The sequence below is a fragment of the Oncorhynchus gorbuscha genome, linkage group LG10 (assembly GCF_021184085.1).
Source record: "Oncorhynchus gorbuscha isolate QuinsamMale2020 ecotype Even-year linkage group LG10, OgorEven_v1.0, whole genome shotgun sequence".
In the NCBI taxonomy this organism is placed as follows: domain Eukaryota; kingdom Metazoa; phylum Chordata; class Actinopteri; order Salmoniformes; family Salmonidae; genus Oncorhynchus; species Oncorhynchus gorbuscha.
Window position 1 is genome coordinate 61,363,992 of NC_060182.1, and position 27,941 is coordinate 61,391,932.

Here is a 27,941-nt window from a genome sequence, read left to right on the forward strand (position 1 = left end):
GGGGTTTCTTCACTGTAATTAATATATAGGCTTCAAGGCTTGTCCACAGTGTCACTGTGTTTGACTGTAGCCCACATCATTGGAAACACAGGACATTATCGTAACCTAAAATATCCAGTAAACAATGTTTTATTTCAGTGTAATAAGCTAACATGTACATCAGCAACCGTACCACTTTAACTGCAACTCATAACATAAATACTGAGGTATCAAAAAAGTAAATGGCAAACAAGCCCTCAACTATTTGGTATTTCATATGAGGATGCTGTCCCCTGCTGGGGGGAGGAGGTACAGTACAAACCTGTAGTGTTCAAGACAAACATAAATACACTTTTTAGAAATGAAGTATAATTGCTACAAATGTACGAAGTTAGTCCAGTTTAAGGAATTCCAATGTCAAATAATAGTATATCATATTTTGGTGTTGCCAAGGTGAATTTCAGTAGTATGGACACAGAGGACTTCCTACCACATGATCTGCTGTAGGTTTCTCTAAAACCCTCTGTAAAAAGTGAGAATAGCCACCGTTTGATTAAATGCACGTAGAGAGGGTAAAGTATTAGTAGACAATAGTATTAAGAAAATAAGTGTGGAAATTACTACATTTAAACACTATCTACAAAATAACTGACAATACTAAACGAGATGACATTGGTCATGCACCTTTTAGGTGACAAGTCATTATAATTATCGCGAGGAGCTCCTACACTAGTTTAGACTGTACCCGTCATAGCATCCTCGCACAATGTAATTCTCCTTTCTGCCTTACCATCACCTGCATAGGGAAACCAGAGATTCTTATGTCTCCACAGTATTGATTTAGCAGTCAATCCCCAGTCATTCATTCCAGTGTAAACCTACAATACAACTTTATTATCCATCGTTTCAGTGACGAACCAAACCCCCCCCCCCCCCCCCCCCCCTTGCTCAAGGGTAGAGGATTGTTGTTGGGATAAAAAAGGTAATGGTAGAAACAGAGAAGAAAGGAATGGACTAACAAAAGAGCCCCGAAGCAGAGTAGACACTGCACAGATGAATCCAGCAAGGGCCTAGAAACCCACTGAGGCTTGGATGTGCTTCTGTGCCAGTGACAGCCTTCATGGGATGTGTCATATTCCACATCAGGAAGAGAACATACCACCCGTCTTCTGGCAATGCAGCATCTCTTCCGGTCTGTAAACTGTTGTGTTTTCCTGCTACCGTCCTTTCATATAATTCTCTCATTGCCTACACTAACTAGAATGCATCAGTTGCACCAAAACTGTATAAAATAAAACAATGAATAGACAAAAGGGAGTGAAAATGATTTGGTCAAAATGGCTGCCGTCTCCAGTAGTGTGTTCCTGTGCGTGGCCATTGATCTGTGCGGTCTGTTCCGGGGTTCTGCCCCCCCCCCCCCAGGAGCCACATTTAGACAGGGGTGACGCTCAGGTCCTCCGACAGGGAGAAGCCTGAGTCTCTGTCCCGGGTGGGTTTCTCAGGTTTGGTGTGCTTCCTCACATCCTCGTGTCCATAGCTGGCGTGGCGCTTCAGTAGCAGTTTGGGCATATAAGAGGAGGCTGCACCCAGGCCTGCCCCTGAGCAGGAGGAGAAAGAGCCGCTGGGGGCACAGCTGGTGCTGGGACAGGGCTCTGGGCTTTTGGGCACCACCAGGGGCAGTCTCTCCACCTCGTAGCTCTGCTCGTCGTAGGCATAGTTGACGTTGCCACAGGGGAAGCTCTGCAGCTTAGCCAGGTCCACGGCCTGGCCCCCACTGGCGCCGCCTGCTGGGCCCTTCTGGGAGGACACCAGGCTGAGGCTGGGTACACCCTGGGGAGCAGAAAGGGTCTGGCAGGACGAGGAGGGGGATGAGGAGCACAGGCTGCTGGGGGCAGGGAGGCCGAGGCTGCCATCACACCCAGAGTTGGTGCACTCGGAGGTAGGAGGTACTGCCTGGAGGGCAGAGCAGCTGCTGGACAGGGGCATGGACTGGGTATGAGACAGTGCTGTCTTCCCCTGACCAAAGCTCTCCAGCACCCAAGAGCCATAGGTTGGGTTCCACAGGTTCTTGGTCTTGTTTTTGAGCCTCTGGCTGCCTGAGAAGGAGCTGTTCCTGGAGCAGGGCTGGAGGAGGGGCTCAGGTTGGAGCCAGCCCCCTGGAGCAGGGACAGGCTCAGCCCAGCAGGGCTCCAGGGCCTCACGGTATGAGGCCACCTCCTGAGGCAGCTGCTGGGGCCTATGTAGCAGCAGACGGGGCTTGTGTGGTTGGGGCAGCGGGGTGGGACCAATGCCCAGACCCAGGCTGCTGAGCTGGGGAGAGACCTCCTGGGAGGGGGCCACCAGCAGAGGGGTCAGACTGCCTGAGGTGTCAGGGCAGATCACAGTGCTCAAGTCCTCCTCTATTGTGGGGCCATACTCCACAGGCAGGGGTGTGTTGATCACATCAGGGTCCTGGGTGGGAGAGCGAGAATATAAATGGTAAATATAAAATGGGGTGTTATAAAGGAAATGCATCCCTGGCTGCCAGTGGGTCAGTACCTGAGTGCAGTAGTTGATCCTCTCCAGAATGGTGGAGAAATTGGGTCTGTGTTCAGGGCAGTGCTGCCAGCACTGAGTCATGATCCGGTAACTACAGAAGGGAAAGGGAGGAAAAAAAACTCAATATCATGGATTTAAGTCTAAAATTGCATATAGGCCTTGCAACAACAGTAAATGTATTATAAATTCCCACCAAGAGTCAACTCTCCATTAGCTCGATCTGATCTACTCACACAGGCCCGGGACAGCTCTTCGGGGGATCCATCCTCCCCCCACTCGTCACAAACTCCAGAACCTCTTGGTTGGTCTTGCAGGGGTAAGGCATGTAGCCAAGAGAGAAAATCTCCCAGAGCAGTACTCCAAACGACCTGCAGAGGGAGAACAGAGCTCAGTTTAAAAAGTTGCTAAGAGAAATCAGTTGCTGTCCCATTTACACTGGCCGTATGTACTTATACCACTCATTCAACTTTGGATCATGTCGAAGAGTAAACGGGTTACCAGGTGTCAGTTTTGCAGGTGAAGATGCCCTCCATGAAGGCCTCTGGCGGCATCCACTTGACGGGCAGCATGGCACGGCCGCCCTTTCTGTAGTAGCTGGCCCTGTGGGGGAGAATGAGTCATGGTTAGCGTCTCAAACTCCTCCTAGGTATATAACTCAATGGGAATAGTGAGTCTTCATCACTGCATGGAGCGAGACCAGACTGATCCTACAGATACGTTGAGATTTCAACTAGGAAGAAAAAGAATGGAGAAATTAAAACGGCTCATGTCATGAAGATCAAGAGTGTTGGTAGATGCCGAGCGTGCTATCGGGACAGATAGTACTAGTGGTTTAAGTGTACCTGTATATATCACGTGCCATTCCAAAGTCCCCTATCTTAGCCACTCTGTCTGGCCCAGGGCAGGTCAGCAAACAATTCCTGGCAGCTATGTCTCTGAAACACACAACATTGAATACCTCTTTATGTAATATGAATACCGCATACAAAAAGGTCATGCTAAGGTTGTGGTAGGAGGACATAGTAACCTGTGGATGAAGTGGTTCTCCTCCAAGTAACGGCAGCCGAAGGCGATGTCTCTGGCCACGTGTAACAGCTCCAGCATGGTGAGGGAGGAGCTCTGACTCTGAAAAGACACCATACAAAACCATTACTGCTGGCTTATACCTACACAGACCTACAGGGCTGTTTAACAGTTGAGAGACACTCCGCTTCTGACCGTTTTGGGTCGGTTCTGTCTAAGGGAGCTAATGATCGTTTTGGTTCTGTTCTGTCTCAGGAAGCTACTGACCGTTTTGGGTCTGTTCTGTCTCAGGAAGCTCTTCATATCTCCTCCAGTCATCAGCTCAAGGAGGATGAAGCGGGGCAGGATCTGCAGACTCACCCCGATGCAGCGCACTATGTTCTGGTGGCTGAACTTACTGAGGACACACAAGGACAGTGGTGGTGAATACACTGCCTCAGGCCAGACACCAGCTGTAATAGATTCAGGGTACACAGGATCCGGCACCGTTCCGTTTTGGACTGTTTCATTTCTGAAACCATTTGGCCGGATCCGATACCTCTTGGCAAAAAATAAACGTAATATGAAAAAGTAGATTTTCAGCCCTTATCTAATATTCTAAGAGTTGATTGAGGTACAGCCGGCCTGGGTTTACGGTTTGAGCAACATTATGTTTGAGACCAACGTGTGGCTGTGTGAGAAGCACGGCTTCATCGCTCACAGAACTAGAATGAGATTAATTTTCTATGATCTCTCTCTGATCGACATGAGCCTGCAACTCTCCGCTCTCCAGCGTTGTACTTTATTTCCATATATAATCACAACAGCCAGAAGGGTTCTGGAGGAGCTGGAGCACCCCTGATTCATTCAAATACATTTGAAAATGTTATAGAATTACTGCTGTCTGCCCAGAAATAAATGAAATAATTTAGAGTAGCCTACCAATTAAGCCACAGAGGATCAATAGCTTCTTTAAAAATGAAAAATAAATAGCCTAGCTGTGGATTGTGTATAGTAGCCCATTAACAAGGCATAGCCTACAAGTCGAGAACGCTCGGCAAATCTGTCACTTGCAATTTGTCAATTGCATGGAATTTGTTTATTGAAAGGCCACATTTTCCCACAGACCCTAGGCTACTAAAAATGTTCCCCATGTGTGCAACTTCTGGAAGTGCCTGTACTCTACTGCTCTATGTCACCACGCAAATAAAATGTGATTACATGCAAGCCAGGCTTTATTATACAGGTGATGTGTTTTTTCCGCATGCGTTCCGGTACCTCAGAGCTCCCCAGCTCACCCACTCATTTTTTGCTCCGACACCTCCCGATTTACAAATTAAGCACGGATTGTTACAAAAGTGTGTGCGATGTTGTGTGATGGCGTCTACATTCATGCGTCTGTGTTTACATCTGTATGTCTAGGGTTATTTCATGGCCAGGAAACACTCCGGGTCCCAATTTACCCCAAGCTGCTTATTATGCACTCTGTTGTGCCTGCTTTCGCCCGACAGCATCTGCTCGACAGATATGCTTTTTAATGCTTTCAACAGAGCTCCATTTGGAGGAGAGACGAGATTCTTCTGGCAACCAGCTGCTGTCTCCTCGATAGGGATGAATTACCTGACTCACTATGATAAACAGCTGGGGAGCTGGTTAACCAAACAAGCAGCACACAAAACATGGCAGCAGACTAGCCTGCTGAGAGCTAAGTGATGGCATGACAGTGTTTGGGTCTCATCCGCCTGCCTCATGGTACGCTATGTTACAGTATGCATCGTGTGTGTGTGTGTGTGTGTGTGTGTGTGTGTGTGTGTGTGTGTGTGTGTGTGTGTGTGTGTGTGTGTGTGTGTGTGTGTGTGCAGGAGGAAGTGGATGGGGCCGTGTGTTCCAGCCCAATGCACCTCATAATCAGGGCCTCCATCAGGAAATCCATCTCGTCCTGTTCGGAGCAGATCTCCGGAAGAGTCTGTGGAGCAGAGAGGTAACAATAGGCAGTCAGGCCAATCAGGTCCTATTCAGAGCAGAGCAGTGAGAGACACACCCAATGGCACAAATTTGTTTACGGCCCTGTTAGTGAGCATTTCTCCTTTGCCAAGGTAATCAATCCACCTGACAGGTGTGGCATATTAAGAAGTCGATTAAATGTTAAATGATTAAACAGCATGACTGCTGAGGAGTATTTCTGTCTGTAATAAAGCCCTTTTTCTGGAGAAAAAAACCCAATTCTGATTGGCTCAGCCTGGCTCCCCGGTGAGTGGGTCTGCCTCCCAAGTGGGTGGGCCTGCCTCCCAGACCCACCCATAGCTGTGCCCCTGCCCAGTCATGTGACATCCATTTTTGAGGGCCTAATGAAGTTATTTAAACTCACTAATTTCCTTCTATATACTGTATGTTACTCAGTAAAATCGTTGAAAATGTTGCATGTTGCGTTTATATTTTTGTTCAGCATACATCGTTTACCGGGGGGCAGGGCCACCGAGATAGAGGCTAATCTGAAGATGGTGCTGGCTGAGGTTAAAACTGGTGAGTGTAGATGGTATAGGGATATTGTTATCCACATCAGCACAAATTAGGCTGAAACAGTCAGAGGTCATCAAGTGCAACATAACTTCAGCGTGTAATTTAACTAGAAATATATATTGACATTGAATAATTGTCTCTGGCCCCCTCCCAGTAAAGGGGAGTGATGAGCTCTACAGCAGACTCACAAATGAATCAGTGGTTGAAAACGTATTTCTGTCCCTCACAAAAGATCGCACAGTCAGCTCAATTTTCTCCATTGAGACTGGGTATGTGCCTCAATCTAGGTCTGGTAAAGCTAAACATGGCAGTGTTTGCTTTAGCAATCTCCCTGGAATAAAGACTTCCTCCATTCCTGTGATTATTGAAAGAGAGTGAAAATACCTCATCTCAAAATAGGACTACTTAATGTTAGATCCCTCACTTCCAAGGCAGTCATAGTCAAAGAATCATAAACTTGAGGTGATTGGCTTGACTGAAACATGGCTCAAGCCTGATTAATTGACTGTGTAAAAGGAAGCCTCTCCTTCTGGTTACTGTAATGACCATATCCATTGCGCATCCCGCAAAAGGCAGAGGCATTGCTAACATTTATGACAGCAAATTTCAATTTACAGGGGGGAAGAAAATGACTGCGTCTTTGACTTTTGAGGTTCTAGTCATGAAATCTATGCAGACTTCTCAATTACTTTTTATAGCTACTGTTTACAGGCCTCCTGTGCCGTATACAGCGTTCCTCACCGAGTTCCCTGAATTCCTATCGGACCTCGTAGTCATAATAGTCCACAGACACTACAAAAGGCTTTCAGAGCCATCGACTCAATGGGTGTTGTGCAACATGTCTCGGGACCTACGCAATGTCACAATCATACCCTGGATCTAGTTTTATCCCGTGGCATAGATAGTGTATCTAAATGTTTTTCCTCATAATCTTAAACTATTGGACCACCAATTTTATTTGCCCAGACCCCAACCAAGGATTAACAAGAGCCACCCTATAGGTTCTCTGATAACGCAAAGATTCCTAGATGCCCTTTCAGGCTCCACCTACCCAAGGACGTCGGCGTACAAAAATCAGTTAACCACCTAACCTAGGATCTAAACTTAACTTTGTGTAATATCCTAGATCTAGTCATGTCACTGAAAACACAAAAAGATTTGTTACAAGAAACTAGCTCCCTGGTATACACAAAATGCCAGAGCCCTGAAACAAGCTTCCAGAAAATTGGAATGGAAATGGAGGTCCACCAAATTGGAAGTCTTCCGACTAGCTTGGACGGACATTATCGAAAAAGCCCTCACTGCTGCTCGATCGGCCTACTTTTCAAAATTGAGAAAAATTAAAATACTGACGCAACGCAAACTAAAAACAAGCATTCCCCAAGTGATAATGGCCTTCACTTCAGCGGTGATGAATTCATGAACTTCTTAAACGAAAAGATCATGAGCATTAGAAAGATAATTGCAGTCTTCTCTTTGAATATGTGTATTTCTCCAAAACCCAGTTGTCCTCAGTCTGCACAGGACCTTGGATCAATTGAGAGACTCAAGTTTTTTAATCCTGTATTTCTCGACACATTCCACAGCAATAGTAATGGACTCTAAACCTTCCAGCTGCCTAATATAACCTCTTCCTACTAAACTACTGAAAGAGCTATTTCCTGTACTTAGCCCTCCTATGTTGAATATAATAAATGGCTCCCTGTCCTCCGGATGTGTACCAAACAGTAATGTGTACCAGGCAGTAATAAAGTACCTTCAGGCATTTGGAAATTGCTCCCAAGGATGAACCAGACTTGTGGAGGTCTACTATTATTTTCTGAGGTCTTGGCAGATTTTGTTTGATTTTCCCATGATGTCAAGCAATGAGTTTCAAGGTAGGCCTTGAAATACATCCACAGGTACACCTCCCAGTGACTCAAATCAGAAGCTTCTAAAGCCATGACATCATTTTCTGGAATTTTCCGAGCTGTTTAAAGGCACAGTCAACATAATGTATGGAAATTTCTGACACACTGGAATTGTGATACAGTGAATTATAACTGAAATAATCTGTCTGTACACAATTGTTGGAAAAATTATTTTTGTCATGCACAAAGTAGATGTCCTAACCGACTTGCCAGAACTATAGTTTGTTAACAAGACATTTGTCGAGTGGTTGAAAAACAAGTTTTAATGACTCTGATGTAAACTTCCGACTTCAACTGTACATGTACAGTAATGGCCAAAAGTTTTGAGAATGACACAAATATTAATTTTCAAAGTCTGCTGCCTCATGTTGTATGATGGCAATTTTCATATACTCTAGAATGTTATGAAGAGTGATTAGATGAATTGCAAATAATTGGAAAGTCCTTCTTTGCCATGCAAATTAGCTGAATCCCCCCAAAAACATTTCCACTGCATTTAAGCCCTGCCACAAAAGGACCAGCTGACATCATGTCAGTGATTCTCTTGTTTACACAGGTGTGAGTGTTGACGAGGACAAGGCTGGAGATCACTCTGTCATGCTAATTGAGTTCGAATAACAGACTGGAAGCTTCAAAAAGAAGGTGGTGATTGGAATCATTGTTCTTCCTCTGTCAACCATGGTTACCTGCAAGAAACACGTGCCGTCATCATTGCTTGCACAAAAAGGGCTTCACAGGCAAGGATATTTCTGCAAAAAAAACATGCAAAAAAGGATATACCAGGTGGCGTGGCGAGAATCTGTCTCCTCACCACGCGCTCTCACCACTGGTGTCCCCCAGGGCTCTGTTCTTGGCCCTCTCCTATTCTCGCTATACACCAAGTCACTTGGCTCTGTCATAACCTCACATGGTCTCTCTTATCATTGCTATGCAGACGACACACAATTAATCTTCTCCTTTCCCCCTTCTGATGACCAGGTGGCGAATCGCATCTCTGCATGTCTGGCAGACATATCAGTGTGGATGACGGATCACCACCTCAAGCTGAACCTCGGCAAGACGGAGCTGCTCTTCCTCCCGGGGAAGGACTGCCCGTTCCATGATCTCGCCATCACGGTTGACAACTCCATTGTGTCCTCCTCCCAGAGCGCCAAGAACCTTGGCGTGATCCTGGACAACACCCTGTCGTTCTCAACCAACATCAAGGCGGTGGCCCGTTCCTGTAGGTTCATGCTCTACAACATCCGCAGAGTACGACCCTGCCTCACACAGGAAGCGGCGCAGGTCCTCATCCAGGCACTTGTCATCTCCCGTCTGGATTACTGCAACTCGCTGTTGGCTGGGCTCCCTGCCTGTGCCATTAAACCCCTTCAACTCATCCAGAACGCCGCAGCCCGTCTGGTGTTCAACCTTCCCAAGTTCTCTCACGTCACCCCGCTCCTCCGCTCTCTCCACTGGCTTCCAGTTGAAGCTCGCATCCGCTACAAGACCATGGTGCTTGCCTACGGAGCTGTGAGGGGAACGGCACCTCAGTACCTCCAGGCTCTGATCAGGCCCTACACCCAAACAAGGGCACTGCGTTCATCCACCTCTGGCCTGCTCGCCTCCCTACCACTGAGGAAGTACAGCTCCCGCTCAGCCCAGTCAAAACTGTTCGCTGCCCTGGCCCCCCCAATGGTGGAACAAACTCCCTCACGACGCCAGGACAGCGGAGTCAATCACCACCTTCCGGAGACACCTGAAACCCCACCTCTTTAAGGAATACCTAGGATAGGATAAGTAATCCCTCTCACCCCACCCCCCCCCTAAGTTTTAGATGCACTATTGTTAAGTGACTGTCCCACTGGATGTCATAAGGTGAATGCACCAATTTGTAAGTCGCTCTGGATAAGAGCGTCTGCTAAATGACTTAAATGTAAAATGTAATGTAAATGATATGGCTTTTTTAGTAAGATTGCATCTAAATCAACCATTTATCAGATCATCAAGAACTTCAAGGAGAGCGGTTCAATTGTTGTGAAGACGGCTTCAGGGCACGCAAGAAAGTCCAGCAAGCGCCAGGACCGTCTCCTAAAGTTGATTCAGCTGTGGGATCGGGGCACTACCAGTACAGAGCTTGCTCAGGAATGCAGCAGGCAGGTGTGAGTGCATCTACACACACAGTGAGGCAAAGACTTTTGGAGGATGGCCTGGTGTCAAGAAGGGCAGCAAAGAAGACACTTCTCTCCAGGAAAAACATCAGGGACAGACTGATATTCTGCAAAAGGTACAAGGATTGGACTGCTGAGAACTGGGGAAAAGTCATTTTCTCTGATGAATCCCCTTTCCGATTGTTTGGGGCATCCGGAAAAAAGCTTGTCCGGAGAAGACAAGGTGGCGCTACCATCAGTCCTGTGTTATGCCAACAGTAAAGCATCCTGAGACCATTCATGTGTTGGGTTGCTTCTCAGCCAAGGGAGTGGGCTCACTCACAATTTTGCCTCAGAACACAGCCATGAATTAAGAATGGTACCAACACATCCTCTGAGAACAACTTCTCCCAACCACCCAGGAACGGTTTGGTGACGAACAATGCCTTTTCCAGCATGATGGAGCACCTTGCCATAAGTGGCTCGGGGAACAAAACACCGATATTTTGGGTCAGGAAACTCCCCATACCTTAATCCCATTGAGAACTTGTGGTCAATCCTCAAGAGGTGGGTGGACAAACAAAAACCCACAAATTCTGACAAACTCCAAGCATGGATTATGCAAGAATGGGCTGCCATCAGTCATGTCAGGATGTGGCCCAGAAGTTAATTGACAGCATGCCAGGGCAGAATGCAGAGGTCTTGAAAAAGAAGGGTCAACACTGCAAATATTGACTCTATGCATCAACTTCATGTAATTGTCAATAAAAGCCTTTGACACGTATGAAATGCTTGTAATTATACTTCAGTATTCCATAGTGACATCTGACAAAAATATCTAAAGACACTGAAGCAGCAAACTTTGTGGAAATTAATATTTGTGTCATTCTCAACTTTTGGCCACAACTGTACTCTTATAATCTCCACTGGCACAGCCAGAAGAGGAGTTTTTTCCTAGTTTCCTGCCTTTTCTAGGGAGTTTTTCCTAGCCACTGTGCTTCTACATATGCATTGCTTGCTGTTTGGAGTTTTAGGCTGTGTTTCTGTACAGCACTTTGTGACATCGGCTGATGTAAAAAGGGCTTCATAAATACATTTTTTTGATTGATTTTCACACCCTGTTTTCTCGGAAAATCAATGAATTCATTAATATATGTAGCTGAATTCATTAATATATGTAGCTGAATTTATTAATATATGTAGCTGAATTCATTAATATATGTAGCTGAATTCATTAATATATGTAGCTGAATTCATTAATTGATTAATGTCAACGTCTATGGTATGTGTGATGCAATTATGTTACATTTCCCCTAATTGGAGAGGGCGGGATTGTGGTAATAGCTGGAGCGGAATAAGTGTAACGTTATCAAATACATCTTAACATATGGTTTCCATGGCTTCCATGTGTTTTGATGCCATTGCATTTGCTCCGTTCCAGCCATTATTATGAGCCGCCCTCCCCTTCAGCAGCCTCCACTGATTTTAACCCTACTCTTAAATGATCACGTAATCGTGCATTGTGTGACTTGCATCATGCATTTTTCCAAGCAGAAGCAATGCATACAGACATGTTGTGTCACAGCGAAACAGAGAGACTAATAGAACGACATTTAGATCCGTGTTGAAGTCTAGTTAAAGGTCACAAGCACAATCTCCTTTGTTCGATTACAGGTCTGCACGTCATTGTTGCTTACAACACAGAGGCAAAAAGGGGACCTTGTTATTGTCGACATCCAGACAGTTCTCAATGCAACAGACCAGCAGTACATATAATGAAGAAAATGTCAAGGAAAACTACCATAGAGGAATATATTTTTGGTCAAAAGGTTACCAATATTAACCATCTTCTCTCTACTCCTGTTTTTAAGACATTCAGTCATATGCACTGCCAAAAGCAATTACTTAATTTCAACTGCTTTGTGCTAATCTGCTTCAAGTCATGGACGAGTAACGGAGACGGAGGAAGAGGAACTGACCTTTATGGCCACTTGCATGGCTGTGTTCTCGCCATTCATCCCTAGAACCTGGCCCTCATACACCTCCCCAAATGCTCCATGGCCCAACGCCCTGCAAACACACACCAAGCCAGACAGATGACAAAGAGCTTAATTCCAGAGTCCAGTCAAAACCTGAAGTGACTTGAACATAGCACACTACTACCAATAAATTATCATGTAATGCACTTAATAGCTTATAGGTCTCTGCTGTGTCAGCCTCGCTGTGTGTGTGGACTACCTGAGGAGGGTGATGTTCTTGCGTGGTACTTCCTTCAGCTCGCTCAGTGAAGCAGCCTTGCCAGCAAAGCAGTAGTTTGGGTTGTAGTCTGTCATGATGGTGGATGACCGGATCTTACTCAGCTTGTACTCTGGACTCTGGAGACGCAGCCTGACAGCATGCAGCTGGTTCTTCTTACGGTAGTATACTGTAGGGGAGAGAGACCAGGAAGATGGGGTTGGTTACTGTGATACAGCCCTCGGCTTCAAACTGTTGCTATACTGTAACTATCAGAGACAACAGCCCACTAGCGCTGCATTAGACACACTACCCTGATGTCTGTCTGTCCTCTAACCTCTGGCTTCTGGCCCTGGTCCAATCAGTGACTAGCTAACAGTCTGTGAGTTGAGGACCGAGGACTCACCCTCCGTGGAGGCGGCCCGCGGCCTCGATGCAGGTTGGTAGTCTGCCTGGAGGGCTGGGTGGGGGCCCTGGGGGGCGATGCGTGGAGGTGAGAGGTGCCCTCTGCTGTGATGTCGAGCTGCAGGTGCAGACAGACGCGACACTCGGGGGAGGAGTGGGGGGCCCGTGGACAGACTACCAACCTACATGGGGGAGAGCTCAGGTGAAGAGACACTGTTAAGTGTCTGAGGTCTGTCTCCACTCTGGAAGGGCCCTCTCCATGGGCCACTGTGGGGCTGCATAAACCATCTGGCCCAGGGCTAAGGATTTTGTGTTGGGTTGAGTGTGTATGTGTTGTATGTTGTGTGTTACACATGTTGTGTGCTTAGGATATAGGGAAACTATTTACTGACACTGTACAGTATGTTTTCTGAATTGATAGCGCTGACATCACTTCCTCTGAGGCTCATGGGAACGTTCTGTGGTCATACCCAGAGGGACTCTCACTTCACGGTGAAACTTTGTGTTAATTATGGGTTTTATTTATTTAGCATGGGGGGAAAAGTACAGTTACACTTCAGTCATGGCACAGTGTGTTACAGTTCGTGCACAAGTCAAACTCTAAATATCTGTATCTCATACTGACATAGAGGGATGGTTTGTTTCCTTCACGGACAACAGTAATCACATAGTTAATCGTTCATATCCCGACACTCCATTGTTATTGGTAGTATTAACTCCTCCGCGGTTGAGAGATGTACACTATATGAGAGAGGTATAGGGGATTAGAGAAGATCCTTTCGCTGCAAAGCAGTAATGCTTGGTTCCTGACAGGGCATATGCATAGTGATGAGTCACCACCACAGTGCTTTTAAAGCTTAAAAGTTGACATTCTGCCATGGTAAGACACTCCATGGTAAGACACTCCATGGTAAGACACTCCATGGTTAGACACTCCTTTAAAATCAGCACTGTCTGGAAAAGTAGTCTTCCACGTACAGAACTGACCTCCGCTCTTACCGCAGCACACGTACAGAACTGACCTCCGCTCTTACCGCAGCACGCGGACAGAGCCGACAATCCGCTCTTACCGCAGCACACGGACAGAACTGACCTCCGCTCTTACCGCAGCACACGGGCGTCAGAAAGGGGGCAGTGCAAACAGAAACATCAGATAATCCCTCACTGTCCTACATTTCTAGCCCCCCCAAAAGATAATAAGACAATTGGTTAAAAAAAAAAATGTTTGCATGCGCACACATTAAGTACACACATAACACGGTAGCAGCATTCAATATGATATTGATCATTGCCTATTGGCAAGACAAAGTTAGACACTGATATTAGGAGAATCGATGATTATTCTCTCTTTCACTCCTCAAAGCAGAATAATCACAGGTACAATTTAAAGGTTCATATCAGTCCTTTTCCTAATTCCCTAATCATTCCTTTTAGCAGGGTAATTGTGCAATCATTAGCATTAAGCGGTGAAGCCATGCATCACCTTGAATGTGATTATAAAACAAGTATACAGTAGAGGGTAAGAATTGTTACTGGAGATATGTCCAATGTGCCCTTTGAAGCATGAATAGATATACAGTATATGTTATTGCACACAATTAGGACCATCAATCCCAATGTGCTACACAAGCAACTGAATACTTCGCTAACCCCTTCACTCCAACATAAATGTCTTCGATTGTGTGGTCTGAAATAGTGTAAGAGTGAATGGTGGTTAGTCTCACTGTAATCCCTTAAGCCCCTCCAAAATGATGTGTATCACAGTTCAAATATGACTAGTCTCCACCAGGCTTGAAATCTGAAATAAAGATAATGCCCAAGGGCTTGCAAGACAAACCCATTATTGTCACTGTGGAAAATGATAAGCCTAAATTCCTAAAAGGCCACCTTATGTACTCTTTCTGTCAAGTCTCTGAGTTATTTTATATTCAAGCTCTGCCTTTCTCTACAATTAAGTATCTTGCTGGTTTTTGACTGCTGTGTTGAATCGTGGACTTCTGCCATTCACTCTCATCCAATGTCACATTTCCCTCAAATAGAACACATTAATCCACAGCTTGGTTTAAAATGCTAAGCCTTCCTGCCTTTTCAGGATGCTTTCATTCTGAAAGTTAAATACAGTATCGTCGGCATGGAGAGAAGCTCACAGCTCACAGGCGGTGAAAGGTGGAGGGCACAGAGTCCACACAGAACTGGAAGAGTCTCTTACTGATGGTGAGGCTGGCGCAGGTCAGGACGATGCCCGTCACCACGATAGATGCCACCACGGCCAGGATGAGGGACAGGGACAGCTGGCCTTTTGGGGTGAGGCCCTGAGGGGCTGCTGGGGGGGGCAGAGGTCAGGGTTAGCAGGGGAAGATGGAGAACCACTAAGATTATAAGAATGTTTCAAAGACAATGGGAATACTAGTGAGGTCGTTAACAACCTTCCATTCCATTCCACCGTGTATTTTATTCGATGATTGTGCCATTTAATAAGAAACAGATTGGCAGAAATTCTCAAGGACTCATTTTTAAAATGTTGCATTCATGACCCCAAAACACATCCAGTAAATTAGGGTATTTCCATGACTGTACAGAAGTTACCTGTGCAGGTGACATTGTCACTGGCCAGCACCTCCTCGTTGTGACAGAGGCAGAGGATGAGTCGAGTGTCCTCGTCTCGTTTGCAGCTCTGGGTCTGGCAGTGACTGCAATTGAGCTGCACCTTGATCTCACATTCTCCATGGCTCTCCATGGCTGAGTGGAGAGGATGACAGAGGACATGACATCACCACATGAATCTCACAAGAACAATGCTGTAGCACAAGCACCGGTCAACCTAGCCATAACATTGTCAAACACTGAAGTTAAATTCTTAGCTATGGTCAACTAAACCTAATCATGTTTTCACTGTAATGTCGATACTGCATGACCATGGATCAATTGATCTGTTTTAGTTTGTGTTTTTGTCATGTCTTTCACTACAAAGAGAACTGCTTTGTATTCCGGGCAGCATTGGCAGCACATGCTTTGGCCACAAATGACATTGTCATGCCGTAAAGAATTGATTGGCTGCCTGTTTTTCAGCGGCTAAAGAGAAGACAGCATGGCGCCAGGATCAACAAGATCCGTGAGGCTATCAATTAGGTCACCGGTGTCTGAGGATTGAGGCGCCCTTCCCTACTTCTCCCACTGAATCAGTCAGGTGATAGAGACACACAGACCTCTGTGTTACGGCCAGGGCTCTTTCCTTGCGCTCTCCTGGCTCCCAGTGACACTGATGTAGTAGGAGAAAGCCTTACCTGCCAGCGGCTGGAGAAATATCTCTCCCATGGGATGAACAAAGGAGATGCCATCCTGACCGCCCGCTGTGATGTCATCAGTCAGCGCGGCATCGCCTCCTTGATTTAGATTAAACACAATATTAAAGATAAGTGCATGTTTGAGCTAATAATAATGGCTTATTATTGCCTGCACATCTGCTAACAAGTGGCAATCTTCTTTTTGAACAAAAAATGTCTGGTTAGAGGGAGAGTATGTATGGTATATTAACGATGCTGAAAGAAATCAAATGTCTCTCAATCAATCTGTTCATATCTTGATCATTCAACCAATTCGGTGCCTTTTGAAAAGTGTAATTTGGTTTAAAAAATGTTTTCATAAAGAACACGTTCAACTTCATAAAAACGTTTTCCCATCTCAAGAGGTTACATTTTTAAAAATACGATAGTAAATGTCTATTAAGTACCAAATAAAGTAACAGCGTTGACCATAACAGGTTAATTATCAAATCAGCCATAAAGCCCCTTTTGACAGAGGGTATTGAATGTAAAAATCCAATAGTTGGCCTAATTCCAGTTTATGTGACAAAACAAGCAAGTATAGTGTAGAGAATCAATTTACCATCTAAACTGTGAAATATATTTTCCATAATCAAACATTTTGTAGTTTCAGCTGTTTGAAACTGGTGTACAAAACATCAAAGTAAAAGACAGAAAAACATAGTAATATAGCGCATATAGAACAGATCTACTGCTTTTTAGACTTGCTTTCAATGAGAATGACATACACTACATCACCAAAGGTACGTGGACAAGCCTTCAAATTAGTGGATTCAGCTATTTCAGCCACACCCTTTGCTGAAGAGTGTATAAAATCGAGCACACAGCCTTGCAATCTCCAGAGACAAACATTGGCAGTAGAATGTCCGGTAAATGAAGAGTTCAGTGACTTTCAACGTGACACTCTCATAGGATGCCACCTTTCCAGCAAATCAGTTCGCCAAATCTCTGCCCTGCTAGTCCTGCCTCGGTCAACTGAAAGTGCTGTTATTGTGAAGTGGAAACATCTAAGAGCAACAATGGCTTAGTCGCGATGTGGTAGGCCACACAAGCTCACAGAACGGGACTGCCGAGTGCTGAAGCGCGTAACACGTAACTCTGGAAGCAATGTCAGCACAAAAACTGTTCGTTGGGAGCTTTATGAAATGGGTTTCCATAGCCGAGCAGCCGCACACCAGTCTAAGATCACCACGCACAATGCCAAGTATAGGCTGGAGTGGTGTAAAGCTCGCCACCATTGTAATCTGGAGCAGTGGAAATGCGTTCTCTGGAGTAATGAATCACGCTACACCATCTGGCAGTCTGACGGACTAATCTGTGTTTGTTTAGATGCTAGGAGATTGCTACCTGCCCAAATGGATAGTGCCAACTGTAATGTTTGGAGGAGGAGGAATAATGGTCTGGGGCTGTTTTTCATGGTTCAGGCTAGACCCCTTAGTGAACACTGTCACATTCACCTACAATATCAGTTGAACAGTAACACAACTATGAGAATCTCAGTCGAACAGCAGGGTGTCATTTAAGGAAGGGATATCTTAACACTTCAGCATGCAATGACATTCTAGACTATTCTGTGCTTCCAACTTTGTGGCAACGGTTTGGGGAAGGCCCTTTCCTGTTTCAGCAAAACAATGCCCACGTGCACAAAGCGAGGTCCATACAGAATGGTTTGTCGAGATCAATGTGGAAGAACTTGCCTGGCCTGCACAGCCCTGACCTCAACCCCATCGAACACCTTTGGGATGAATTGGAACGCTGACTGCGAGCCAGGTCGAATCGCCCAAATTCAGTGCCCGACCTCACTTATGCTCTTATGGCTGAATGGAAGCAAGTCCCCGCTGCAATGTTCCAACATCTAGTGGAAAGTCTTCCCATAAGAGTGGAGGCTGTTATAGCAGCAAAGCAGGAATGATTTTGATGATTTTGGAATGAGATGTTTGACAAGCAGGTGTCCATATACTTTTGATCATGTAGTGTAACATTTAATAAATAATATTCTTCAGAAATTACTTTGTCAAAATAACAAAATTAACAGGGCTTTATATTTATAGTGTATGTTGTAAAAAGTATGTGAACCCCTAGGCTAATAATTTCTCCAAAAGCTAATTGGAGTCAGGAGTCAGCTAACCTGGATTCCAATCAATGAGACGAGAATGGAGATGTTGGTTAGAGCTGCCTTGCCCTATAAAAAACACTCATAAAATTTGAGTTTGCTATTCACAAGAATCATTGCCTGATGTGAACCATGCCTCGAACAAAGAGATTGCAGAAGCCATAAGAATTGTTGACTTGTATAAAGCTGGAAAGGGCTACAAATGTATCTCTAAAACCCTTGATGTTCATCAGTCTACGGTAAGACAAATTGTCTATAAAACGAGTAGGTTCACCACTGTTACTACTCTCCCTAGGAGTGGCCGTCCTGCAAAGATGATTGTAAAAGCACAGCACGGAATGTTCAATGAGGTTAAGAAGAATCCTAGAGTGTCAGCTAAAGACTTACAGAAATCTCTGAAACATGCTAACATCTCTGTTGACGAGTCTACGATACGTAAAACACTAAACAGGAATGATGTTCATGGGAGGACACCACGGAAGAAGCCACTGCTGTCCAAAAAAAAAACATTGCTGCACGTCTTAAGTTTGCAGAAGTGCACGTGGATGTTCCACAGCGCTACTGGCAAAATATTCTGTGGACAGATTAAACTACAGTTGAGTTGTTTGGGAAGGAACACACAACACTATGTGAGGAGAAAAAAAGGCACACCACCTCAAAATCTCATCCCAACTGTAAAGTCTGGTGGAGGGAGCATCATGGTTTGGGGCTGCTTTGCTCAACAGAAGTTGGGTGATGCAACAGGACAACGTCCCAAAACACAGAAGTAAATCAACAGATAAATGGCTTCAACAGAAGAAAATATGTCTTCTGGAGTGGCCCAGTCAGAGTCCTGACCTCAACCCGATTTAGATGCTGTGGCATGACCTCAAGAAAGCAGTTCACACCAGACATCCTAAGAATATTGCTGAACTGAAACAGTTTTGTAAAGAGGAATGGTCCAAAATTCCTCCTGACCGTTGTGCAGGTCTGATCAGCAACTACAGAAAAAGTTTGGTTGAGGTTATTGCATCCAAAGAAGGGTCAACCAGTTATTCAATCCAAGTGTGTCACATACTTTTCCCGCCCTGCACTGTGAATTTTTACACAGTGTGTTCAATAAAGACATGAGAACATATTGTTCTATTGTTGTGACCGAGATGAAGATCAGATCAAATTTTATGACCAATTTATGCAGAAATCCAGTTATTTCCAAAGGGTTCACATACGTTTTCTTGCCACTGTACAGTTTGTGTGTGTATCCTAACTACTCATTTTTGTTTGCAGGACATCACCTGTGAAATCTCATGTACAAAATATAAAGGTTATGTGATCACATGTGAAAATCCAAGTGAAACTTCATGTGAAATATCATCGCGTGAAGTGTTCCAAAAACACATAGTTTTACATGATTTCACACGGGCCAAACATGGACATTTCACTTGTGAAATCATGTTTTTCCGTAAGGGGTGAAACAAGTCTTTATTCATTTAAAAAATCTGATTTATTGAACTCTCTATGTGGTCTATATTAAATAAGACCTCATTAAATATAACAGGCTTTTAAAATGCAATATTGGTGCACAACATCTACTTAAAATATCAAAGGCATTCTTTCATTGAACGACCCATCTCCTCTCAATCATGTTTTGCAGAGGAGCCAAGTGGAACACCCAATCTTATCAATCAATGAAGTAGAATTTTCTTTAAACTGTCTCATAATATCAGTACATTCAGAACGAGTTATGTCACCAATCCACAACTAGTAAATCATACTAGATAAAGACAGAAAAGCAGTGAATGTTATCAATGTGCCCATTTCCTTGGGGCCAATGGAAATTCTCCAGCATAAATATCTTGTCAGATTCATCCTATAATAACAGTATAGTACAACACATAGGAAAGCAGTAAATACATATTAGTATTGTGTGTGTTTGTGTGTGTGAGCTTACCTCTGTATCCGCCGCCTCCTCCTCCAGCAGTGCAGGCTCCCCCTCCCCCTCCAAACCCCCCGAAGGTGGCCCAGGACAGTTTGGATAAGGCTTGGGGACAAGAGGAACCCCCCTCGGCCCCCTCCAGGAGAGACTTCCCTGCCCACAAGTGGCTGGAGGAGTCCTTCCAACCTCCACCTCCCCCTGCAACACACACACACACAGGCACGCACACACACCCCTCAATTTAGCCATCACGCTCTCTAAACACTTCTTCCATCAATGTTTGCATAAGATGTGTCGATAATTGCTCCATAAGACCCTGCCGGTCAAAGGTGATTTACTGGGAATGTTCCATGAAGCTTTTCCAAGAACACTGACATGGTACTGCCATATACAGTATGCCGTTTCCCCCTTTTCAACAGTTGTATAAGTCAAAAGGCTGCAACCAAGATTATAAGCAGACCCAATGGATAACCAGTCCAGACACAGAGCCAGCTTCTTGATACAAACACATGCACTCCTGCCCTTTCTCTGACACACTCTTGTCCTGTCTCCTGAAGACACTCAAGTCGGAGCTTTAGCAGTCAGAGGAATGAAAGCCATATGTTTTCAGGGAGCAGATCGTCAGCTCTGTGAAGAGAATCAGGGGAAGGGCCACATGGAGGGGGTGAGGTAAAGGCAACCCTACCAACCTGCTGCCCCAGTCTTGCCGTTGGAGCTGGCAGCCACCGTGTCATTCTCATACTGCTCCAGAGGGATCTGGTCCAAGCTGCTCTCTGGGTCCTCCAGGTAGGCTTTACCTCCACCACCAGCTGCTATGAGTAGAGGCACCAGTACTCCACCCTCCATCTGGCAGGGGTCACAGTCAATCACAGTAAAAGCTTTCAGAGTACCCCTCTACCCTCTGTCATAGTCCATCATGCAACTTAGGGGCCAGTCCAGCGTTACAAAGACATACAACTTTTAGGTTAAAGGGCTCTTGTGATACAAACCAGTTAACATAACCTCTGACCTCAACTGCGTGTAACTACATCTGTAGAGAAAGACCATGATAAATTATCTTTTAGAATTCCCTCAGAACTTTTTTGAGGCTTGTACATCGGTTCATATCTAGCAGCTACAGTACATCTGCTTCCGATGGACACCATCGTGGCTTTCATTTGGTGTAGATGAGGTAAAGGCGGAAAAGAGTTGAATCAAGTTATGTCGAGATTAGAGACTCCTTTTAGGGACTCTTACGTTGTAAATATAGGTGGCTCCTCCGCCGCCTCCTCCACCACCTGCCCAATCATCACCAGTGAACTCATCTTCTATCACTGAGGATTCCCCCAGGCAGATCTTCTGTGTCAGAGGATTTCTCTACAGAGAACAAATGGATATGGTCAGATCAGAGAGAGAGAGTGGCTGCTAGTCTGAAATGATATTTTCCTACCATCAGGAGGAAAATACTCTCTGGATGGCACCCGAGGTACCAGGAAGTAATCAAACGTTGAAAGAAAACGAAGCACTTTGAAGAGCAGGTGATCCATCCATAATATCACCTGAGGTGGCCTAACTCTCCATTCTAACACTCACCCCTGGACAGGCATCCTCCCCTTGATGTCCCACCAGTATATAGACGATGTCTCCCTTCTCCAGAGGGAAGATGGCTGAGATGAAGACACCGTGGGAACGCTTGTTGTGGTTCTTTGCTCCTTTGCCACCTGCAGCTCCATAGGCTGAGATCCTGAGGAGGGCACAGTAAACATGTGATGGGGCCACTGAAGGCCATTTTTGGTGCTTGGGTGACCTTATAACAGTGGCCACTCAATTAATTAAAAGTGAGCATTGCAGAAAGGAGACAAAAAAGCCATGTTGGTTTGGTCTCTATAGTGCATCAGAAGGTTTGCAGCACTTCAAATCAGACTGTAACACTGGCAATACCAAGGCTTTGCCTGACTGACTTGTATCATCAGCTTGTATCATCAGATGAAATCAGGGTGAATATTCTGTAGTTTTATTGTAATCAGAGCTCAGCGGAGCCCCCCGACAACAACATACCAATGCTAACAAAGAAGAGCAGAGAACTGATACCCACTTCTTGTCTTTCTGTACCCCTTTTATCATCTAGTGTTATGGAGCTCATTGTAAATGCCCCATGACTAGACCAGCAACTACAATAAATGAGTTCAAAGCCTTGGCTTGGCAGGGGCCAGATTAGGAAGAGAGAGTGAGCAGTGAGCACAGACAGACTAATCTATGCCTCCAGCTGGTGAGTCACGCTTCTCACTCTGCCTCAGTCTTACAAACACACACACACGGTCTGATCCCATGTAAAACCCCCCTCTCCTAACCTGGATAATGTGGAAATCAATCGTGACACTACAGAGACTTGCCTATATTCTATAGGTCTCGCGGATACGTGACATGAATGTGATACATGGTAGTATTTAACCTGTATTCATTCAGTTGACTGATGTCTCAGGCAAGGCTGCTTCCTGCCAGCTGTCAATACTGATGTGCAGATGCAATCATTGGTCAGGGGGCTTGTTTCAAGCATCTTTACCTGAGGGTTTAGTCGAGCGCAAGAGTGTTCCGATTGCAAAAACAGCTTTCATATTTCTACAAGATTAGAATAACAGCCAAATTTGCACCCACATGTATCTGTTGGTGGCCGGTACCCTCCAGGTCTGCACTCCTTTGAACGGACCCTCCTTGCCCACTGTGACACTGACGTTGGTGTTGCGGTATGCGCTGTCACACTGGGCCTGGGTGGGACCTCGGGGGCCACTGGCCCCACAGGATGTGAACCACCAGGTCATCAGGGACACCTCTGAGGAGAGGAGACAGACACATGAGTCACATGTCAGTCAACAAACAAACTCCCTGTGACATACATATAGTGGAGCAGCTGCGGAGGAAATCAAAGAAAATTACTTTAATGGATGCACCTGGTGTATTTTGCCAAATTGAGGGGAAAAGCTCTACGAAAATCAAATTGCAAAGGCCATTGGTCATAGAAAGGCTAAAGATATTCCATTAGAACAGCTGGTAGTGTACCTGAGGCAGAGGGCTCTGGGAGGGGGCTGAAGAAATCCAGTTCACTGATGGAGTCCATTTCATGGAGGAATCTGTGTCCAAGCAGCAGGGAGTTGAGATCTGAGAGGAGGGAGACAGACACATTCATCTCTACGGTCTACAGACGGACCAGAAAAGCATTCTCTTTCATACGACGTCTATTAATTATGATTTCTTCAAAGACGGAGACAGAGATAGGATTTAGAGCATAGATGTGTTTTTGTGAGGGCAGGATACAGTCCAGTTGAGTATATAAAAAGGCATGAGCTGCAGGATTGAGGCGATAGAATAAGAAAGACAGACAGACTTGTGGAGAAAGACAAAGGCTTCAGGAGATAAGTAATAATTGTGAGGGAGGACATCGTGAAACTCTTAGCAGGAGACAATATAAGGGAGGTTATGACTTAGGAGCTGTAATTAGCTGTGGAATTCTGGAGATGTGCTACAGTAAAACGTAATAGGGCCGATAAATCTGCGTGCCGATCATAGCACGCCCAACTGGTGCCTGTCTGGCGTCGAACAACCCGCAGCCACCAGAACCATTTGCCTTGCACCAGACTCTGCAAGCCCTCCCGCCTCTCTCACAACATTTACCTAACCGCATTGTCAATTCCTATCAAATTAAACTAATGTTGGCAGGCTTCTCCAGAGTTCGGACCAAAGAGTTTCATGGTAGAGAAGAATCGACGGAGCGAAGAAGATGTGTCCTCGAGCGTGACAATAACTTGACACTGGAACCCATTGTTGGCGTACAATTTTATTGTCGGATTGCAGATTTCGAATCCCGGGGAGATGCATTCTACGTCGGTTTCCCTCTTTCAGAAGCAATCAGCCAGTGTGTGGATCATTGGGCCTCCTGGGGAGCAATCCAGCTGCGTTGGAAACCGTGGTTAGCCATCGCATCTGTGTGCATCATTCTTCGGTTAAGACTCCTCTCTGGCTTTGACTGTGCTTCAACAGCTCTATTGTTTCCAGTCATAAGAAATGCTCCATCAGCCGCAGGGCTCTCCAGAGGGTGGTGCGGTCTGCCCAACGCATCACCGGGGGCAAACTACCTGCCCTCGAGGACATCTTACAACACCCGATGTCACAGGAAGGCCAAAAAGATCATCAAGGACAACAACCACCCAAGCCACTGCCTGTTCACCTCGCTGTCATCCAGAAGGCGAGGCCAGTACAGGTGCATCAAAGCTGGGACCAAGAGACTGAAAAACAGCTTCTATCTCAAGGCCATCAGACTGTTAAATAGCCATCACCAGGCGGCTTCCACCCGGTTACGTAACCCTGCACCTTAGAGGCTGCTGCCCTATATACATAGACTTTGAAATCACTGGCCACTTTAATAATGGAACACTAGTCACTTTAACAATGTTTACATATTTTTGCTTTACTCATTTCATATGTGTGTACTAGATTCTATTCTACTGTATTTTAGACTATGCCACTCCGACATTGCTCATTATATATTCCTTAATTCCATTGTTTTACTTTTAGGTTTGTGTGTATTGTGTGTATTGTTGTGAACTGTTAGTATTACTGCACTGTTGGAGTTAGAAACACAAGCATTTAGCTACACTGCTAAACATGTGCTAAACATGTGCTAAACATGTGAATGTGGCCAATAAAATATTATTGGATTTGAGAAAAGGTCTCATTTGCAACTTCATGGGGATGCATCAGTAGTTCTAATAGGGCGTTCCTCTCCACTGAATGTCCTTCCTAGAACTAGACACACATGCTTTGGACTGTATTCAGCTGCTCCTATCCAAACTTCATGGCATACCTCAGGTGAATGCTACACTTCAGTGATATTGGCAATATGAGCTTATAGCCAACATCCAGTTGGCCTTTAACCCCCTAGAGTCGATGTCCGCGCCCCCTGTGTAAATCTAATTAGCATAACAAAAAATCCCCATCAAAATGTGGCAGTTTAAGCTCGAGATATCTGTTGTTTTTTGCATTGGATGCGTCTCAATCCACCGCATCTGCCGATGTCGCACTTTCACATCTGGGGTGAAGGGTGACAGAGCTGGAGCGGTGTTTGTCAGACCATGAGACATCTGGGGTGAAAGGTGACAGAGCTGGAGCGGTGTTTGTCAGACCATGAGACATCTGGGGTGAAAGGTGACAGAGCTGGAGCGGTGTTTGTCAGACCATGAGACATCTGGGGTGAATGGTGACAGAGCTGGAGCGGTGTTTGTCAGACCATGAGACATCTGGGGTGAATGGTGACAGAGCTGGAGCTGTGTTTGTCAGACCATGAGACATCTGGGGTGAAAGGTGACAGAGCTGGAGCGGTGTTTGTCAGACCATGAGACATCTGGGGTGAAAGGTGACAGAGCTGGAGCGGTGTTTGTCAGACCATGAGACTTCCCGAAAATCAGTCTTCTCACAAAATCATCTGTAGCGTCTGAACAATTTGCCCTACGAACAATTTGGAAAGGTGCGACTCTCACGAACACGCACATGTTGGTTGCTCGTCTGAAGGTCCCCCGGTACCAGTAGACAACACAAATGTAAAAAAGTGTTAGAAAACATTAGGAACACCTACTCTTTCCATGACTTAGACTGACCAGGTGAATCCAGGTAAAAGCTATGATCCCTTATTGATGTCACTTGTTAAATCCACTTCAATCAGTGTAGATGAAGGGGAGGAGACAGGTTGAAGAAGGATTATTAAGCCTTGAGACAATTGAGTCATGGATTGTGTATGTGTGCCATTCAGAGGGTGAATGGGCAAGACGTAAGCGCCTTTGAACGGGGTATGGTAGTAGGTGCCAGGCGCACCGGTTTGTGTCAAGAACCACAACGCTGCTGGGTTTTTCACGCTCAACAGTTTCCCATGTGTCTACCACCCAAAGGACATCCAGCCAACTTGACACAACTGCGGGAAGAATTGGAGTCAACATGGAACAGCATCCAGGTGGAACGCTTTCGGCACCTTGTTGAGTTGGTGCCCCGATGAATTGCCGCTATTCTGAGGGCAAAAGGGGGGGTGCAACTCAATACTAGGAAGGTGCCCATAATGTTTGGTATACTCATTGTATGTAGAGACTGTTTAGTGACAAAAATAAGGGGTTGAATGTAAAAATATATAAATATATATATACAAATGTTTCCGGATGTTTCTTATATCTCTCAGATAAATCTCTCAGACACTTCAGAGCAAACGTCCTTTTTTTGGGGACTGTTGTTCCATGTAGTGAATCCTTTTTGATACTTCAAGGGGTCTTAAAATACACATTCAAATAGCTAAATGATCCTTGGTATGATCTCCTGAAAACAATTCGATACAGCTTAGTACGGGGCTTAGACTGTAATGGGTTAAGGAATCTTATTAGCTATATCTTTATGAAAGAGGCCCCTCTCAATCAGTATGTAATCGTAAGACATTTAGGGAGTTTTACTCTTTCACTGTTTGTTTGAGAGATTATTCAATAGTAGCTAACGTTAGCCTGGGGAGTGATGGGCTAGTAGCTAACGTTAGCCTGGGGAGTGATGGGCTAGTAGCTAACGTTAGCCTGGGAAGTGATGGGCTAGTAGCTAACGTTAGCCTGGGGAGTGATGGGCTAGTAGCTAACGTTAGCCTGGGAAGTGATGGGCTAGTAGCTAACGTTAGCCTGGGGAGTGATGGGCTAGTAGCTAACGTTAGCCTGGGGAGTGATGGGCTAGTAGCTAACGTTAGCCTGTGGCTTCACTGTTACATGTTGCCGATTTAATATTGCATCATTCATATTGGTTGTTACTTGAACCAACATAGTTAAACGCTTTTACTCGTTGACTAGTTTTAGGCTGGGTATTTCTGTACAGCACTTTGTGACATCAGCTGATTGTAAGAAGGGCTTTATAAATACATTTGATTGATTGATTGATTCAATGACGTGCTAGGAGCCCTCCAAATGGTTGCTCACTGTACTCTAGCCACACAGTATGCTACCGTATCTATAATGAGAGCTGCCTTTGTTTTGTGTACAGATTGTGTTACATGGAGGGCTACCCGTGTCAAAGCATGCTGCCCCCAGAGCAATGTCATCTAGGGCGATGTCAGCATTGGAGCCTGGTCCCCACAGAGCCTTCACCTTGAGGTGGAACCTGGGGGAACACAGATCACAATGAATGGAGGGAAACACAGAGTGGCATTATTTTCACATTAGTTTAAGTACCAAAAAGTACCTTCAATTCTTTCACATATCAGCCTATGCATTTCCTATACAGTATACTACAAAAATATATTTTGTACTAACACAGTCATCATTTATTACTGAACTACAATCACTCAAGAAACGAACTTTGAGCTTTTATATGCTGTATGTTTGACACTTCTGGTCAGTAATTTAGCAGTAAATGATGGCACTGTACCCATTGAGGAGGGCAGGTAGCTGCAGAGTGATGTCCTGCCAGTTGTCTTTCCACTGTCCAGACCTCTCCCACACCAACGGGGATGCAACAGTACTGTTATCCTCTAGCGACAGCAGCACGGTGCCATTAAACTCCCCATAGAGATACAGGGAGAAATGCAACTGCAGACAGAGGCATCGAGAACAGACGTTACGGTGAATTTCATGACATACTATTTCAAGACTTGAATATGGCTTAACTGTATGATGTTTAATATTCTGTGTGTGGTACTAGAGGACTGCTCTTTGTTATGATAGACCCGCTGTGACCACCTGACTAATTACAAAAAAACGTAAGACTTGGCTACGGTTGTGAGATTCTGGCATCTTTGAGGGTGTTTCTAAAAACTTCCTTATTGAGAACTCATCCGTGAGTCATCAGTGAGCATGTAGTTAGTAGGGGAGATTGCAAGGAAGCCAT

The 27,941-nt window shown here is 45.2% G+C and overlaps 1 protein-coding gene across 5 annotated transcripts in view; it reads right to left on the minus strand.

Moving 5' to 3' along the window:
• Positions 1 to 1,402: 1,402 nt before the first annotated feature.
• LOC124046319 (leukocyte tyrosine kinase receptor-like) overlaps positions 1,403 to 27,941 on the minus strand; it is a 71,017-nt gene continuing 44,478 nt past the window's right edge. For 4 of the 5 annotated variants that reach the window (XM_046366568.1, XM_046366563.1, XM_046366567.1 and 1 more), the window contains 21 exons: positions 27,483 to 27,643; positions 27,121 to 27,215; positions 23,106 to 23,204; positions 22,704 to 22,878; positions 21,642 to 21,792; positions 21,306 to 21,425; positions 20,759 to 20,915; positions 20,085 to 20,267; positions 16,003 to 16,101; positions 15,305 to 15,457; positions 14,928 to 15,041; positions 12,317 to 12,503; positions 12,058 to 12,148; positions 5,421 to 5,485; positions 3,808 to 3,937; positions 3,545 to 3,642; positions 3,360 to 3,452; positions 3,016 to 3,117; positions 2,751 to 2,885; positions 2,518 to 2,608; positions 1,403 to 2,430 (listed from right to left, as the gene is read on the minus strand). In XM_046366568.1, the coding sequence (XP_046222524.1) occupies positions 1,411 to 2,430; positions 2,518 to 2,608; positions 2,751 to 2,885; positions 3,016 to 3,117; positions 3,360 to 3,452; positions 3,545 to 3,642; positions 3,808 to 3,937; positions 5,421 to 5,485; positions 12,058 to 12,148; positions 12,317 to 12,503; positions 14,928 to 15,041; positions 15,305 to 15,457; positions 16,003 to 16,101; positions 20,085 to 20,267; positions 20,759 to 20,915; positions 21,306 to 21,425; positions 21,642 to 21,792; positions 22,704 to 22,878; positions 23,106 to 23,204; positions 27,121 to 27,215; positions 27,483 to 27,643 (3,519 nt within the window). In that variant the 3' untranslated portion in view covers positions 1,403 to 1,410. The remainder of the gene's footprint in view (positions 2,431 to 2,517; positions 2,609 to 2,750; positions 2,886 to 3,015; positions 3,118 to 3,359; positions 3,453 to 3,544; positions 3,643 to 3,807; positions 3,938 to 5,420; positions 5,486 to 12,057; positions 12,149 to 12,316; positions 12,504 to 14,927; positions 15,042 to 15,304; positions 15,458 to 16,002; positions 16,102 to 20,084; positions 20,268 to 20,758; positions 20,916 to 21,305; positions 21,426 to 21,641; positions 21,793 to 22,703; positions 22,879 to 23,105; positions 23,205 to 27,120; positions 27,216 to 27,482; positions 27,644 to 27,941) is intronic. The other variant, XM_046366565.1, reaches the window with a different exon arrangement.